Here is an 18,175-nt window from a genome sequence, read left to right as displayed (position 1 = left end):
ACAAGCTGTAAACTGTATAAAAACTCTAAAATGTATAGAAGTGCTTACGGAATTTTGGTTTATCTGCTGAGCAGAGATTTATGTATAGACTTGATCTAAGATGACTTTTTGTTTGCTTTATTTTGTTTTTAATTTTGTACACAGTAACATTTATTAAAATGAACAAAATATTTACAAATAAAGCAATGAAATACAACCAAAATACTACTATTTTACACATTAAATCAGTGCACAATCACCAAACTCTCTAATTCAAATTCAATCCAAGCATCTCTAATGTGAAGTGTTATTTGTATGAATGCGTTTACTATCAAGTCTTCCTGTTTGAGTATGTGTCATAAGAAGCTATAAACATATTTTTCTGAAACAAGGTATTTTCCATATTGGAGTTAAGACATGAGTCTGTAGTATGTCCAGTGTCTTTTACAGATATCCAACGATTTCTGTGTCTGCTACTGTGAAAGACAATCAAATCCTCTAAAACAAGGTTACATAGTACATATCTGATTATTGTACCACAACAATAAAAAACAAAACAAAACAAAAAAATCTTTGAAGCGGCACCCTCATACTGTCCTGGATATCACTAGACCCAGCAACACCAGGTCTGTTAGAGTGCGTGTAGCCCTGCTGGGTGTAACATTTCTCTCCTGCTTCACCCTTTGCTGACTGGAGATGAGAAGGCAACGCCGTGTGTTCCCAGCCCCATCCTGCAGCAGCAGTTTGGCCCGAGGGGAGCAACAGCCCGATGTGTAACGCAGCCTGAGGGACTTCCCTCTCACCCACGATGACAAATTCAGCGGGGGATCGTTGTACACTAACTTCTGCTTAGGAATTCCTCGCTCTGCCCCTTTCTTGTGATTCCACTGTTGGTCAGTCACAACCCCCATCTCTTCATTTAGCAGTGTGAGGGTGCCCATGCCTTGGGACAGCTGTATAGAGGCCAGGCCAGAGTTTCCTCTATCTCTCACTGCTAGAGAGACACTCCAGTTACCCTGAGAGCACTGATGGCCTGAGACTGGGGGACAGGCCATCTCCACGCGCATTGTAGAACATGACGGAGGAGACGCGTCAGGTTCCTGTGGAGAGAGACACAAATAAAACTGCTCTTGTGTCTTGCTGATTAATAACTGTAATTCTCTTCACCCTGAGAGCACTGTCTTACACCCTATTTTCAGTTGCAATCCACAGATGTCTAGTTGTGTTACTACGTGTTTCTCCCCTTGATTGTTTTAAAAACCCTCTATGGTCCAGATGCCTAATCAAAGATCGTATTATAATGTGATTATGTTTTAAGTTCTCACCTCTGGCAGCACGGTCAGATGAACTACAGCATAGTTTAAGCCTGCGTTGTCACTAGCAGTGACTGTTACAGTTAAGGTCACGGCCTGCCCTGCCTGAGCAGTTTTAGGAGTTTTTATCTCCATCTCGTGCCTCACAGACCCCCTCTCTTTGATTGACAAGCTGTCAATGAAAAAAGAATGAGAAAGCAGACCATAATTTTCTTCATCCGCATTATATTTCCAACATTATAAACACGTGAAACATGACTGGGGCCTTAATTGTAGATTTATATGATAAACCCAGACCACCAGAACCATTTACCTGAAGATGTCAGTCTTTGAAAGGTAGCCTGAGTCATCCTTAGCAGAGAGACTGAAATGACCTGCAGGGCCATGATTCTGTACCTCAAAGACCACAGTGCTTGTCTGACCCGCAGACAGGTGTGGAGCAGAAAGGACCTGACAAAAGCACATGTCACGTTAATACTTCCCTGTAACAATCATACATCTTTCAAGGATTATTTAACCCCTATAAAACATGCTTGATTTGGTTTATTTTTCAGTGGTGCAAATTTTGTGTGTGACACCCTGGTTCGCTCTTTCCCTCTCTACTGGCCATTTTATGTTAGATTTGTATTGCACTTCCTGAGTTCTTAGTGAATCATTAGTTCCACCTGTTTTCAGTTAATCCAGTCCTGTTCTGTTTGGTACAAATGCCCCCAGTTTCCCCTGGAACTGTCAATGAGCTGTCAGAGTTTTGTGAATTGTCAGTGCACCGAATCTTGTTCCAATCTTGCGTTTCACGTTTCATTCCAATAAAACTGAGAAAACCCTGCGGATGCATCCAGTTCTTCATATAAACCATGACAATGTGAGAGAGGATTGTATGCTTGTACTGTGTCATGCCATGTCATGTTGTAATGTGTTTAGTGTTTAATGTTAGTTAGATAGTGTTTATTGTGTTTGTGTTTGTGTGCCTTTCTTTACTATGCTGTAGTTTATTAATTGTGCTTCTTTGTACTATATTATTTATGACAATATAAACTGTGCTACGTGGTACATTTGCTGTTCTGCATCATTTTACATCACAGAGTTTGACAGAGAACTGCTCAGCGGTCTCTTATTGAGAGCAAATCTGCTGCTCATCGTGCTTTAAATGTGTGTTGTACTTTTTGGGCGTGGTTTCTCCATGCAGCAGTTATACCTGAATTTGTACATGCGTGGGATGAATTATCTCTGTGGAAACCCTGTCCAGTTTGTTCCCCTTCCGATCGCTGCCAGACAGACGCAAGCTGAATGGCATTCGGGGTACTGAATCCAGGTGGCCAACCAACTCCTCTCCAGACCACCAGGAAGAGGAAGAGTTGAGGAACACCTGCTGTAGGCTCTCTCCATTGGTCCCCAGCAGTGTCACATGTCTGAATGAGACCCCCTCATTGTGAGAGAGGCCAGTTATAACCACCACTAAGAACACTGGTGCACCTGTGTAAGACATCTCTGGTGAGAATAACTTAATTCAGATATTTCTCTTGAGTATTATTAATGGAAAATAATATATCAAATATGTTTTTGGCTTTCTCTTTCCATAAAGCTATTCAAATGATGGTGTAAAGGCAAAATCAAATTGAACTGAACAATGAAACGTTAATAAACAAAGCTGTGAGCCTCATCCTTAGCCAAAATCTGTAATCAAACAGTCAATCAAATGTTTATGAGGAAATTTGTTGTGTTGAAGTTCAAGAGCTGACAGACCTGCCACAGGACTTCCTTCTACTCTGGCTAGTCCTGGATGGGTTTCATTTGATTCTACAGCAAAGTAATACAGGAAGTCCAGGCTGCTGTCCCCTTGGAGACCAGATAAAGAAGAAGAACTGATGAGAACAATTTCATTTATTGTGAAGTGGGATGCGCTACTCTATCCTGCCATTCATATAAAGATGTATATATGTCTGTGCTTGTGAGTAGCAAATCTATCTGTCTGTCCGTCTCTCTCTCTCCCTCTCTATCTATCTGTCTATCTATCTAACAATGGTGTGAATTATGTTGTTTATAACCAAAATCACTGAACACTTAGCCCAGTCTTAAATGGTTGGTGCTTTTGCATCTTAATAGGTTTTTACCACATACAGTTTAATTGTATGTGTGTCTGTGTTTGTGTGTGTGTGAGAGAGGGAGCAACAGGAACAACAGAGGGGGAGGCCAGGTCTCTTACCTATGACATTAAGTTTGATATTTCCCTGAGCCCGGATTGTCAGCTGCCATTGGCCTGGCTCAATGGGAGGGAGCAGGCTGATTCTGTAGAGGCCCTGATAGCTCTCCAGCTTTGCTAATGGACCTGAGGAGCTGAGTAGAGACTGAGCAGTACCTGAGGAGTGGGGGGAATATTTAGAATTTAGAATTGCTGTGATTGCACACACACACTGTGAGGAGTGAGTAGTGAATTTAACTTCTGCATTTAACCCATCCTATACACACCAGTGAGAACACACCAGGAGCAGGAGCAGTTTTGGGGTTAAGTGCCTTGCTCAAGGGCACTTCAGCCCACATTTTTCCTGCCGGTCCTGGAGACTGAACCAGCGACCCTCCGGTCGCAAAGGCTGCTCAAAGATGTGTAGATAGATAGATAGATAGACTGCTGTAGTGTGTGTGTATGAGTGTGTGTGTGTGTGTGTGTGTGTGTGTGTTAATGATTGTACCCTTGGAGCTGCTGATGTCACAGTGAGTGAGCTCTGATTGTGAGGTGAGATGGAGTGTGACATTTCTCATTGTTCTGTCCACGCTGAAGGAATAAGAAGAAAGAGAGTCTGATTCAGTGTCCACATGGAGCAGTGAAACCTGTAGGGGGAGACAACCTCCAGTCATGACAATCTGTACATTACAACTTGAATCCAAATTCAATGAAACAAGTTTGAATAAGCATACCTTACTAGCCTCAGTGTTGTCCTGGACAACGGCTGACACTTTACGTATGTCTTTTTTGCTGGTAAAAATGGTCATTCCACCTGACACAGAGGAAAGAGAGGAGTACAAGGAGAAACGTTCAGGTGAGAGTGTCTCTCTTTTCCTCCTGAGTCTCTCATCCACTGTCAGCAGGAAGGTCACCTGTACACAGACATATAAACATTGTTCTGTGGGTGTATGTGGTTGCATGATTTAGGTCAAGTGCAAGCCACATCTTGCACATCTGCATCTAAATGTGTGTGTGGGGGTTGTGTAGTTACCTTGCTCTGTTTCTCCAGCGCAAGAGCCTTTACTGCATTAAATAGATGCTCGTCTTTCGGAGAAGCGTCGGTAAAAACAAAAACCTCAGACAGTGGTGGGCTATTGGTTAGGGCCAGCTGAAACATACAAACAGAACTGAAACCCACTTCCCATAACTGACACATAAATTTACTTTCCATTCAGTGCTGTGCGACTTGACGTTGTCTGCATACTTCACATCCTTCTACACTTTGCAGAGAGATGACCTGGTTCAACTGTTTGATTTGGTGGGAACGGTTTGTTCCAGTTGTTTTAGATTCTTGGATTCCTCGTTCGTCTTCAAGTCATTTACGTGAACTCAGTTCATCTCTGTAATTACCTGTATGGCAGAGAGACACATCTCTGGCTCATCTCCACCTCCGAGAGCAGTCAGATCCTCCAGCTTTTTTATGAACTGATCAGGGTCATCTGTCTCATACACTGGACCCACAGCTGTTGCACAACGGAAATAAGCATCCTTATTTTCCAGCTTCTCTCTCACTTGCATGTATACTCATTGCACCAAAATGACAAATGCTTTGAAATCATGCCAGTGTGTAAAAATATCGTTGAGTTGATACATACATGAATATAACCTATTATAACTTCCCCAGTGCCAAGAAAGACAAAAACAAAATGTCTTAGAAAAATGAAAGAGTGAGTTTTGAAAAACGTGAGTATGGGCAGAACTTCATGAGATTGTGAGTCCCAGTGGTCCTTTGTCACTAAAGTTGGTTCAAGTTTGTTCACATTTGCAAACCCAGCAAATGTGTCCTAGTGTCTCTGAATCAGAAGGGAGCCACACTTACCTGGGTCATGAAAGGGCACTAGTAGGAAGGTGCCAGGCAGGCTGGAGCCATGGCTCTGGGCCTGGGCACGAGCTTGAATGATGGAGAAGGCCCGCATGCGGGCAGCAGTGATCTCCTCAAACATGCTGCCCGTAGTATCCATTACGAAGACTAGAGCTGGAGGCTGCTGCACACTGAAGAGTCTGGAGATGCAAAATTGTTGAACTTCTCTCAGTGAACTCCAATTTGTTTTTGATGCAGTTCAGTTCAGTTTGCATTATTCATATATCCTCTCTTTATGTTCGTATTAATGAGCCGCATAGGATCTTAGTAAATAACTGCCAGCCTCACTAAATAAAGAGTCTGCATGTTTCTGAAGAGGCATGTGCTAGTCTTGTGTGGACACGAAGATGTAGGGATCGCGCTACGGCAGCGATGATAATATAGGGAACAAGCAATTCCAAATGAAGAGAATAGGGAGTTAAAAATACTACAACTTAGCATTCAAGAAACCAAAAACAGAAAAAGAAAAGGAAAAGAAAAAAACACAAAAGGCAAAAGTAAGTATGTTGAATGATTTACCATTGTTTACTTTTCTTGAATTACACTGCGCTTTTATTTAACAACCCATTACCCTTTGAATACAGTAAAAACACAGCTGTATTGTGACCTCTGACCTGAGGAATCTCTCTGGCCCCACCACGTCTCGCAAGTCTCTCAGCACGGTAAGGGTTGCCATGGTAGCTAGACGAGCAGCCTCTTTGTGGAGGTAGTGGTGAGGAGAGAAAAGGAATGAGGTGCTGTCCTTGTTTATGCCACCCTTGGCTTCCTGGTGATGGCTACTGTCCAGAATACCGCCATGGCTGCACTTTCCTACAAGACAATAATGGCTCACTGTTGGGTCCCAGAAAGATCCTATGTAAACTGCAAAAATGCCTGCTTTGAATATGTAGTTAATTGCCTTTGTCAAGATCGAAAGGCATTGGTCAAAGGTTGCTTTTATAATGGTGTTGTTTGTGAAGCAGTTAAGTGCAATGTGCTTGGTTTATCATGCCCTCTGAATATGACTCACTACAATCGGTAACCAGATTTGATGTCCCAGGTGATATAACTTGTGACCTATTAGTTGTGTGTTGGGAACTGAAGGGGTTACAGATGTTATGGTTTCCCAATCCGTTCCATAGATAATCTCAGACATTGTAAATACTGAATCTCAGAGTAAGTAACTAAGGAACAGTTTAGTTTTTCTGCATCTTCTTGTTTTGTATTGTTAGTCAATTCACACATTTATTTTAGTCTACTTAACACCTGATTAAACCCATCAGCAGTCTGTGTGTTCACTGAATGATAACCTTGTGGTTTGACAGGATAGTCGCTGAAGTATCCAGTAGTCAGGACTGGACGCCTTTCACCCAGGGTCAGCTCCTCCAGGAGGTTATTATAACAGGTTGCTCTGGGACAATCGATACAGGTAGGCATGTCCTCTAAAGGAGATGGAGCAGCAGTTTAAGTTAAGATTTCTTTGATAACTAAAGCTAGATTTTCAATTTATTGATAATTAAAGCCAGATTTTAAGTCAATTTTCAAATTAGTGTTGTCCTCTGTTATACACTTAGTAAGCAGTAGTTTAAAAATATAAACTTGGCATTCCTGTGTTATGAATATACTACAGCAAAGTGATTTGGTGAATCTTTGTGTTGCTCACCTGATGCTACAGGCACTCCTGGCTCCTTTGGATCTAACAGGTGGTGGTATTCTGAACGCTGACCCATCTCTACCCAGTTACTGTGGCTGTAGAAGTCCTGTGTATATGACATGTGATATTGATATTATATGATTATTCTACTTCACTAAACCTAAATCCAAATCAACCGATAGGGTCCTGACCCTGATTCAGGATTTGGGTCAGAGTCAAATCAGTTATGTGTTGGGGTGAATCCTATAGTACCTGCAGAGAGTGGAGAAGCTGGCCAAGGCAGCTGCGAGCTCCCTGGTACTCTTTGGCTTTGGTCAGCAGAACTGTTTGAGCCCAGAATTCCCGCAAAAGTTCTGTTGCACCTTCTACACGTTCTGAGTCGAAGTGGTAGACCGGGTCAGAACGTGTGGAGCTCAGAAAGTCCATGTCAGAATTGGACTGGACCACTTCCCTTACAGCCTGCCAGAACCTATGACCCAATTCTATCTGAGATCAGGAGGAGCTAATTAGTGAGCATGGATTTCCAGTTTAAGACCTGCCCCGATTCCCCTCCACTGCATTTCACTGAATTTCAGTCTATCATACTGGAATTTTCCAGCTCAAGAAATTATTGTTTTCAAGCAGAATAACTGGAAGTGAACACAGGAATAGAAGCAGTTTAAAGAACATGGTGAAAGAAGAGGTACTTTTAAATGGAGGCTCTTATCATCAGTTATCATAATAATGGTTGAATTCAAGTAGTATTATGTGGTAGATCCTCACTGAGGTCTCTACTCCTGGTTTCTAGCAAAGTCATTCAGTCCAGTCCAGTCCAGTCTAGTGAATAAAAATGACAGCCATGTCTCTATCTTTAAGTTTTCACTTACAAGACTAAAAGTAATTACACACAAGCAAAGCAGTGAGCATTTTTTCAGTGTCAGGACACTGGCAAAAAAGCTTTATTGTAATCACTGGCTGAAACACACAAACACACACACACACACACAAGACTCCCTGACACACACACAATACCCCCTACAAAACCCAGGGCCTCACCTGCTCCTGAGATTTGGAGTAATGATTTTTTCTCAGAAAACTGCTCAGTGTCGCCATGGTAACATTAAGTATAGCCTTCTCAGTCATATACTGATGTGTGTACGAATCCCAAGACAGTGTCAGCACCCGGGACCAGAAGTTGGGCAGGAAAGCCTGGCACCCTGGTAGTGCCATGCACAGAAGAACCAGGGCACACAGGCTGGTCCATTCCCTGAGCCCCACATAACTCCACACCATCTTTCAAGTGATCAGTGCCCTCAGAGTTCAGCCAGTGGTAGTGTTATCCCTGTAAATACACCATACAGTAACACTGGTCATTTTCATTGTTATTCAGGTTTAATGACAATAACCACTACAGCATAATGTAAATAAACAGGAAGTTAAATGTATTAATTATACGTCTGAGACCATATTTCTTTGTTGAGTTTTGTCATTTTAAAACATGTTCTAGCTGTTGATCAAATTTGTGATATTTGCAATGTATGTTTTCTGACTCACATACAGTTATAATACATTTACTGACAGTGTAATGATGGAGATAATATAGGTCATGACAGCCTTTAGACAAACTTTGTATGTCACTCCACGAAATTTCACAGGCTACTGCAGAGTATTTCATCTCAACATGTAATTCTCAGGTTTTGTTGTTTTTTTTTTACCATTACTTGCATTCAAGGTTTTAAAAGAAATGAAAAGAAAGGGAAAAATCAAAAGGAAGCTTAGAGAGAGAGAGGGAGAGAGATGAAGGGAGAAAAGAGCAATATTAAGAAATTGCCTTATCATATCCCTGTCACTCTCCCAGCTTATCTGTAGTGCCAGAGCTGTGACTCTACCAAGCATAAAAGCAAGTCATGTAAACAAGTGGGTGGTCTCGCATGCTCCAAGTTATCTACGACACTGGCCAGCTCTGTCAGCTGTATAATGCTATTTCTGTGCTAATTCTGTTAAATGTCTATGAAACAACAGATACATATTCGTGCATGTGTCAAAACAGAATTTTCAGAATACATTCATAACAGTAAATTCCAGCGTATCCTCTGGGGGGGTATTTTTGGTCAGGGGAGAATGCAGTATTTGGTTTGTGGCACACTAGAAATTTGGGTCATCACTCACCACCTACCATATCTTCACAAAATCGAGTCATAATATACAGAAGTCTTCTGAGGTTTTTTTTTCCCCATTATGAATGCAAGGCCCAACGACATAACCAAAAAGAATCAAGCTCACAGAAGTCCAATCTCACCTCTTATTCTTGTCATCAGATGTCTCATCCCCTTCAGTCTTCTTGTGTCTTTCTGTGTCTTTTTGTGCGTGTGACAGCAAAGCTTTGCACAGAAGTGTCTATCAAGAAAGCCACAACTACCGGTCGTTTGCAGACAGACAGAAAATTGAGGAAGTGTTTACATTTCAGGCCCCATCTGAATATTGTGACGGAGCTCTGAGGTTCCCATGGCTTGAGAATGTTGAGTAAGGTGCTGAACAGATGATTACAGCGAGCAGACTGATATTCCGTGACACTAGCTGGAGTATGATAGCCCACAAGAGCCACGCATGTCTCTATCTGTGGGACCCCCAACTGTCTCCTGTGCTGCTCTCCCCCTCTTTCCCCCCATCCCCTCCATTTGGACCCATTATTGCACGCTGCATTGGCTCCTCACAAAGGGGATGAATAAATTAGAGGTCAGTGTGTTTGAACTCAGGATTCTCTGTCCCTCCCTTTCTATTTTTTTTTCATTCTCTCTTTTTTCTCTGGCAGGGAAAATCATTGGGCAGTGAATTGCAGCTTTTTCCTTACCCCATCCCCCCAGTGTTTCTTTATTGTGAAGTTGAGAACAGAAAGGGGACAAAGTTCTTGCTGCCAGCACACTTCTTATTAGCGAAAGTGACACTTCTTTTTCAGGGGCTGCGGCAAGTAAACTCAAGATGTAGTAATGGGGTTTTTCAGGTGCTTTAGTGTGTGATTTGTGAGCTCAGAGAAAACTTACATCTTCTTGAGCCATTGGAGTGAAAATGTTCAGACTCAGTGAATGATTGATGTTTTTGGTTGAGTTCAGATTCTTTTTGTTTATGTTGCGGTTCAAGTGAGGTGAGAGGGAAATAAAACACCCAGTGATGACAAAGACCATAGATGAATGGTGAATGTAGGAAAGAGAATATGGGGACAATGAGAAGGGGCAAAAAACAAAAGCTGTCTTTTTACTGAATAAATAAGAGGAGGAATTATAGTAACTAAAACGATAAGTAGCATCATTTTAATTTAATAAGTGGGTGAGGAAAATCCATTATCATACTGGCTTGCAAATCAAAACATATCTCAGACAGAGATCAAACATGAGCAGCCAAAATGAAGTAAACCACTCACCTGATGGTACATCTGAAATCTCTCCAAGCCATCTCCTTGGAAACGCTACCTGTAGGTCCTGGCAGCCAGTAAGTCATGTGACCTTGAAGAGGCAGTCCACACAAAGAACCTATAGGACATAGGTCTCTTCTTTAATTTCAACATTCTCTCTTTGTCTTCATCTTATTTCTCAAACAGCCTGGCCTGAAGAATCCTTGTAAATCCCTAAAACATTTTTTTTTTGGTCCAGTATCCGGTTTTTACTTTTTCTCTGTGACTGCTCTGTCCTTGATTTGCCACCATACTGCACCTAAAATTAGCCCTCTTAAAAAAAAAGCATTTGTATGCCAGTCTTGACTCAGCTACCCAGACTGGCATCTGCCTCGGCTCCAACCAGCCCCACAGGCATGCTCTGGATAGTTTCCTTGCAAAGGTCGTATGAATCTGAGAACACCTTGTTCAGGCCAGCAGTCCTATAAGACCTTCTCTGTGTAGCACTTTGCTTAATCAGAACACAGAGCAAGATCATTTTTCTACCTCTGTGCACCAGCCTGAACTAGATATGCTGATTACTGTTTCACATAGCCAGCTACACATATACATATATAGCTATGCATATTATAATGTCCTTATATTCTTAGAAACAAGCGATGATTTGTAGATGTCGCTACAGCCTTTCATTTTTTCATAAAGGTGAACAGTGATGTAGCGTGTTTGTGTTTAAAGCCAGACATTCATTCTTCTCAGTGTGTTAGAGAACATTACCTCCACACTGATCAGTGCAGCTAAAATCTAAATTCATTTCCCAGATTACCAGGCAATGATCAATAGCATACTGTTTACCCCTTGGATACCTAGTGACAATTAAAAGAAACCTTTAAATGAAAGCCAGAATAATTTCTCATTACAAAATTCGACCAAAGCTCTTTGAAAACCAGTGCAAAATATGGCACAATAAATCTTTTGGTTTGGTGATTTATTACAACATTTAATGAACATTTATTACCATATTTAAATTTGTTTCAGCATTTAAAACATGTTAAAATGTCAAATTGTCATTCTGTTGTCTCAAGTCTGGTGATGTCTGACCACAATGTTTGCCTCAGTTTTAAAAAACCATTTCCTCTTTCTGCTCACAAATTTTCCAGTACTCAGTCACCTGTGGTTCTGCACGTATATCACGTATGCATCATGCATGCATCACGTATCTGACGCTCCGCTCACTGCATGGGAAAATGACACATTTTCTCCCAAACATGAAACCATTCATGTTGCACTGATTTTTACTCACTGTGAGTTATGCAGTTATGTCAATTAATGCAGCACTCCAAGGACAGGAGCTAGTTATGTATTGGTAGCAGCTATAAACACTTAATCAGTTTTGACTGAATGGGAGCTAGTATTAGGCCTGCGTGTGTATTTACAGTAACATTATAATAGAACCGAATGGTAAGAGATCAGGATCAAGGTGCTCCTAGATTGTTGATGCTAACAAAGATAAGTACTTAACTGTGTCTCACCTACTAAATGTATCTGGAGCCATCTTTTATTTCCTTTTTAATTCTTGCTCTCCTGTTTCTTTACATAACATTCACGTAACAGTTAAGGAGAAACAGAACATGTAGTCCAAAAAGTTAGAGCTGAGATTCAGTAGAATTACATAAACCATGCACTTACATTTTAAAGTATTCTGTGACTTGAGGATTTTTTAAATTTGAGCAGATGAATGCTTTCATCAGATAAAAAAAATTCAGGGGGACTATACCTTGCCAGATGTCAAGGTATTGTATAAAGAAATATTAAATGCACACGCACGCACACACACATACACACACACACACACACACGCATTCTGAGTTCTTATTTGAGTATTTGTGACTGAGTACATTTTTGAGTAGTTATTTTTGAATGCCACTTGTATTACCTTGTGTACCAGCTGGTGTGTATCGAGGGTTAAGCACAGCAGGCAGACAGAAGCGTAGGGCATGGTCGGCCTGCACAGTGAGCTCCATGATGTAGATGATGGTGATGGTGGTGTTCTTCTCTGGGGACAGGCTGCCCACACTCAGCCTAAACACATCTGGACTCTCATTATTTTCTTCCAACAGGAAGGCCTGCTGACCTGAGCTCAACACATTATCATACTGTGTGTGTGTGTGTTAAGGTGACTCTCTTTGCTCATGTTTTGTCTCTGTTTTGTTGTCTGTGTGCAGGTCAGTCTGTCTCCAGGTCACAAGTTTGACAGGGATGTTGAGCTGCTGCTGTATTACCAGAACGCCCATCAGCCCACTGCCATAGTGGAGGCAGGACTGGCCAGTGGAAAACCTGGTTAGACTCTTCCCCTGTTAATTAGTTTGGATTTTTTTATGGCATTCAAAAGCAGCTCATCCTCAAAACTTTCCTCTCTTCAACATCTATAGTGTTGCTTTCTCTCTCTCTCTCAGGCACTCTGATGGGAGACCCTGTATTCACGCTCAGCTTGTACCCAGGGCTGATGTTTTTCACATAAGCTTGAAACCGCTGAACCATTTTATATGTCCAGACTGAAATAATCTTCTTTATTATTATTATTATTATTATTGTTATTATTATTATTGTTATTATTATCATTTTAGAATAGTGTTTTGTCTTTGTTCATCACTTTTTCTTTAATTTCATTAAGAGTGTGCAGTACAGCAAAAAGACAATGGATCAGTCACTGAAGAAAGTGATCCTGCAGCCATTAAAGCACATCTACAGTCAACCATGTGTCCCAGGTCACCCCAGACAGGTAATACACATTTTACCTGAAAATGCGCTGAAAGTAAGACATTTATGTGAAAATAGCAAATAAACAAGAAACACAATTAGACCCAGGAGATCAAAGGTTAACACACATAGAGTCACTGATAGAGTCATTAAGATACTTCCCTTAGGTTTACTAGTGACTCTGAGGGGAGCTAAATAAGTGCTCTATTAGACTACCAACCTGTCGTTAATCCTTTTTTCTGTCATTTTAATGAAAATGAAAATGAAAGGAGGAAGGAGAAGTAGGAGAAGAAAGAAAAGAAGGAAAAAAGAGTGGTAGTTGGTCGCTGTTAGGGAGGTAAAAGTGAGTGTGGATTGCAGTCTAGGTAGAGAACATGACGTGTTTTCATTCTCTTTGATTCACTTGTAACTGTACAGGCTTTGCTGACTTGTGAGGATGGTGAGAGTGCATTGTCTTTTGAGAGTGCCTTGCTTGTGTTAACTTTATTAGTAAATTTGGCCCATAGAGACACAGAGTTCATATTATGTATTTTGTCTTAGTATGTGATACAGGGTTTCTGAGGGGTGCATGTCTAGCTCCAAATGGAAGGGACGTTGGTAAGAGAAATAAAGCACAATTGGATTAGGGCTCATTCCTCTTTGTGTTGTTTTTGTCAAACTGCTTTTTGCTTTTTATGTGTCTTTTGTTGCAGCTAACGGATTGAACTCAACTGCAGAACACAGATTCTGAATAAAGTTTTGACGGGGTTTTATTGAGAAAATGGGAAAGTGACAGGCAGATGAGAACACATGGAAATGGCAGCAGAGGAGATGGTTTGTGACAGGTGACTGGGTCAGGACGCGTAGCGGATGAGTAGCCGGGAATGACAGACGAGGCAGGCAGGCGTGTGGCGGGTGAGAGGCAGGCAAGAGCTGAACAGGGAACGTTGCTTCATGGGATGCAGTACGCGTCGAAGTGAGCTCTGGTTGTATACTGAAAATTTTCGCCAGAGTAGTACATCTTCCGGGTAACTTCTTATTTTTCACGTACTGCGTACTACTTACTACTTTTACATCAAGATCAGTATGCGAGTAGTATGTAGTATGTCATTTTGGACACAGCCTTAGAAACACACGGGAAAACGAAACCAAGTGCACAGCCGAAGCAGTAACAGTTTTCCATTTTTAAAGGCACTTTTGTAACTTTGCCCGATCGAAAACAGGGAGTTACGAGGCTTGAAGAAGCACAGACGGCTGCATGATGAAATCGAAATGTATTTATGCTTAACTGATGCGGTCAACTGGTTTATTTTACCTCATAAAATCCAGAATGTGGCATGAAGAAAAGTCGAACGTTTTATCTAGATCTATTTAAATAACGGACCTAATTAATTTTCATTGGATAGGCTTTAATTCAAAACGTTGAAATCAGAGCAAAATGAAATCTTCAATCTTGCAAAACAATGAAATCAGAGCAAAATAAGTTAATTACTTGAATAATCCAACAACAGTACAAATTAAAATAGCTCGAATAAAATAATGAACATGAAACTGAATACAGTGTATAAATACCAATTTAATATGATCTAAATGTAGATCATAAAAATAATGTAGAGGTAAAAATAAGCACAATTATGCAAAGTTTGAGTATTTATTTATCATCATTAGATTAATGCACGACCTTTTGTATCCAGCGTAAAGCTTCAGCGAGTGCGGTAAACTGAGGAAACGCACCAGAATTGCAAAATAATAAAACTCGAAAAAAAAACCCAGTTGAGACTCTCTAACTGTTCGAAAGAGTCGGTTCACTAAAATGAAGCGAACTGCCCACCACTAGTAAATTCCCCACGTCACAGGCATGACGGGAAACAAGACCGAAAGTGAAAAACCTCAGCAATCCTGCCTCTCATTTCAAGCTGCGAACAACTTGAAGAAATTTTAACCTGAAGATACACCTAAGGCGAAAGGTAGGAAGGGACCTGTTCGTTTGTTGTTGCTGGTCACAGTAACTTTTTATGTTCACTTCCGACTGTGAACTGAATTTTTCATTATATGTTTTGTTTGTGTGTTTGACAAAGCATATTTAGTGTGAAATAAGCGTTACGTTTAATTGTTCATGATGGAAAAAATAGCGTCGGACGAGTAGTGACATACCACCTGCCAAAGCGACCCCTCCCTTTCTTTTTAAAGCATTATCGTATAGCATTAACAAGAAAGTTCAACTGCATTGGTGGGCACACATTGCCTCCCTGCCCGTACGAGCAATTAGAGAGATCACAAACCTCTTCTTTTTCCTTCCAGATAGCAAAAAATGGCGAATCGTTGTGGTCTGGTGACAGTCAAGGAGAAACCAGGTTTGAACAATGTCCTCCAAAACATGCCCTATAAGAAATGTAATGATTTGTTACAGTAAACCTGGAACTGACACTTTACCTTATGTGAACAAGATTTTTCTGTGCCAGGATCTGCTTTCTTATTTGCCTCACCAAACTGGAATGAGGGAGCTATTTTGAGTTTCCCTGTCTTTCTACAGAGTGTTAAAACTTTCTCCTCTGTCACTTGGCATCCACTTTACCAGTTTAAGTTTTGCTGATTGAAGTCAAACTGTTGCTTGATGTCCTTTGCAATCTGATTGTTCTGAAGACTGTACATGTTTGGTCTCCTTAGGAATGTTACAAGGGTGTGAGATTTGTAGATTTCTGATGGGAAATCAGTGTCAATATCCTCTTGTTATTAAGAGCTATTTTAATAACAGGCTATTTTCCTGTTTGACCTTTGCTGCGACCCTCAGTTCCTCTGAAGAGTATTGAGGTTGAGGTGCATGTACGTGGGCATGTAGCCACAGTGAAGTCCACTCTGCAGTATGTGAATAAAGAGGAGCAGCCCCTGGAGGCTCTGTTTGTGTTCCCTCTGCCTGGAGAAGCTGCTGTCTGTCACTTCAGTGCCAAGATTGGAGACAAAGAGGTGGTGGCTGAAGTGCAGGAGAAACAGAAGGTGAGATATTGGAACAAGCAGAAAGAGTCAACACAGACTGACCGATCAGTTCTTCAGTCTGACATTCACCTTCACATCTTAATCAACTTACAATGCCAAAAGTTCAGGAAAATCTTTGTATTTCATCCAAAAACACAGAGAGAGAGCCAGAGAGAGAAAGAGTAGTAAAGTATTTCTTTTGTTCACACATAGTTTGAACATTGTAAGCTGTTTAGTGTCCGAATAAGAAGAACATGAAAATGGACGCTGTTGGTGTGTGTTGTATTCTGTAGTCAATCGTGTGTGTCATGCACGATCACCGGTGGTATGTAGAAGTCATCATTATGATAGGAGGTGTGTTGTGGACTGCAGCCTGTGGCATGTGTCGTATACTCAGCCAATGAAAAGATTGCAGTAGCCAGGGAGTTGTTTTGCCAGGGAGTCAAACATTTGGTTGAGTACAATATGGTAATGGAGATTCATATTCTCTCTGAGACTTTTAGTTTAGTTCTGCACAAAATGTTCTGAGCAGTCATGTGCCTCTGTGCCTGTTTTTGGCTTTTCTCAGTAACCTTTCCTTTCCCTTCCGAACAATCTGTTTGTTTCAACATTCAGCACAGTGTCACTGGTTTTCTGGAAATTTACACACAACAGCTATAGCATTTGACATCACCATGCTAACAGTCATGTTTGTGTGTGTGTGTGTGTGTGTGTGTGTGTGTGTTGTCCGTTTGCCAGGCGCGGGAACAGTATGATGATGCTTTGAGTTCAGGTCAGCAGGCCTTCCTGTTGGAGGAGAGTGATGAGAGTCCAGATGTGTTCAGGCTGAGTGTGGGCAGCCTGCCCCCGGGAGAGAGTGCCGCCATCACCATCATCTACGTCATGGAGCTCACTGTGCAGGCCGACCATGCCCTACGCTTCTGTCTGCCTGCTGTGCTTAACCCTCGATACACACCAGCTGGTACACAAGGTAATACAACTATTAGAGTCCACAAAACACACCTCAGGATACAGGATACGACAACTGAGTTTCATTTTTTTATTGGCTGAGTGTACAATACACACCACAGGTTACACTCGACAGCAAACATCCTATGATAACAACGATAACTTCTACACACTAGCAGTGATGATCCATGACTCATACCACTGACAACAGAATACACCACACACCCACAGCGTCCATTTTCATATTTCCCTGGTATGTGGACACTAAATAACTTAGAATGTTAAAACAATGTGTGAACAAAACAGATATTTTACTCCTCTCCCTCTCTCTCTACCAGGTTGGGGTAGTGGGATTGTGTCCCAGGTGACATCTGTACCAGCAGGAATGATCCCTTACAGTTTATCTCTCAGTGCTCACATGTCTTCACCAAACCCCATCTCTAAAGTTGAGTCCAACTGTCCACTGGAGCCACTGGTCTACCATGACGCATCTCAGACAAAAGCTACGGTACTATGTGCATGCACCTGTGTTTGTGTTTGTTGGTGGGATGGGGGGGTGTTGTTGCTGTGACTCTCTTTGCTCATGTTTTGTCTCTGTTTTGTTGTCTGTGTGCAGGTCAGTCTGTCTCCAGGTCACAAGTTTGACAGGGATGTTGAGCTGCTGCTGTATTACCAGAACGCCCATCAGCCCACTGCCATAGTGGAGGCAGGACTGGCCAGTGGAAAACCTGGTTAGACTCTTCCCCTGTTAATTAGTTTGGATTTTTTTATGGCATTCAAAAGCAGCTCATCCTCAAAACTTTCCTCTCTTCAACATCTATAGTGTTGCTCACTCTCTCTTTCAGGCACTCTGATGGGAGACCCTGTGATTGTGCTCAGCTTGTACCCAGAGTTCCCTGCAGAAGTGATGTCATCACTAACCTCACGTGGAGAGTTTGTGTTTTTGGTCGATCAGTCTGGCAGTATGCATTCTCCAATGCATAACGGGAAAGGTTCACAGATGCGCATTGAGAGTGCAAGGGTAATGATTGGCTGACAAAAGAGCTACGTATTTTTATAGACAAAATGTTCTGAAATGGAATGATTTGTATCTTAATGTTTCTATGGTGACAGATATTCTGAACACTCATTGTTTTTCTTTACA

The 18,175-nt window shown here is 41.5% G+C and overlaps 2 protein-coding genes across 2 annotated transcripts in view; one reads left to right on the top strand and one right to left on the bottom strand.

Annotated features, from left to right (window-relative positions):
• Positions 1–566: 566 nt before the first annotated feature.
• vwa7 (von Willebrand factor A domain containing 7) lies at positions 567–9,366 on the bottom strand. The gene is made up of 17 exons (XM_030765192.1): positions 9,286–9,366; positions 8,043–8,328; positions 7,260–7,493; positions 7,017–7,113; positions 6,664–6,795; positions 5,989–6,184; positions 5,333–5,514; positions 4,864–4,976; positions 4,505–4,621; positions 4,206–4,385; positions 3,980–4,118; positions 3,496–3,648; positions 3,036–3,128; positions 2,488–2,765; positions 1,606–1,742; positions 1,305–1,464; positions 567–1,079 (listed from the first exon to the last, which is right to left on the bottom strand). The coding sequence occupies exons 2-17, from the start codon at positions 8,277–8,279 to the stop codon at positions 567–569; spliced, it is 2,961 nt and encodes a 986-aa protein (XP_030621052.1). The 5' UTR covers positions 8,280–8,328; positions 9,286–9,366.
• Positions 9,367–15,415: 6,049 nt separating this feature from the next.
• LOC115804308 (von Willebrand factor A domain-containing protein 5A) overlaps positions 15,416–18,175 on the top strand; it is a 39,239-nt gene continuing 36,479 nt past the window's right edge. The window contains exons 1-6 of the mRNA XM_030764677.1: positions 15,416–15,464; positions 15,902–16,104; positions 16,822–17,044; positions 17,370–17,539; positions 17,648–17,762; positions 17,877–18,052. Coding sequence (XP_030620537.1) covers positions 15,422–15,464; positions 15,902–16,104; positions 16,822–17,044; positions 17,370–17,539; positions 17,648–17,762; positions 17,877–18,052 — 930 coding nt within the window. The 5' untranslated portion in view covers positions 15,416–15,421. The remainder of the gene's footprint in view (positions 15,465–15,901; positions 16,105–16,821; positions 17,045–17,369; positions 17,540–17,647; positions 17,763–17,876; positions 18,053–18,175) is intronic.

This window comes from Chanos chanos, chromosome 2, assembly GCF_902362185.1.
Source record: "Chanos chanos chromosome 2, fChaCha1.1, whole genome shotgun sequence".
Classification (NCBI taxonomy): Eukaryota; Metazoa; Chordata; class Actinopteri; order Gonorynchiformes; family Chanidae; genus Chanos; species Chanos chanos.
The sequence above is the reverse complement of the archived record's forward strand: the minus strand, read 5'-3'. Positions and strand labels throughout refer to the sequence as shown.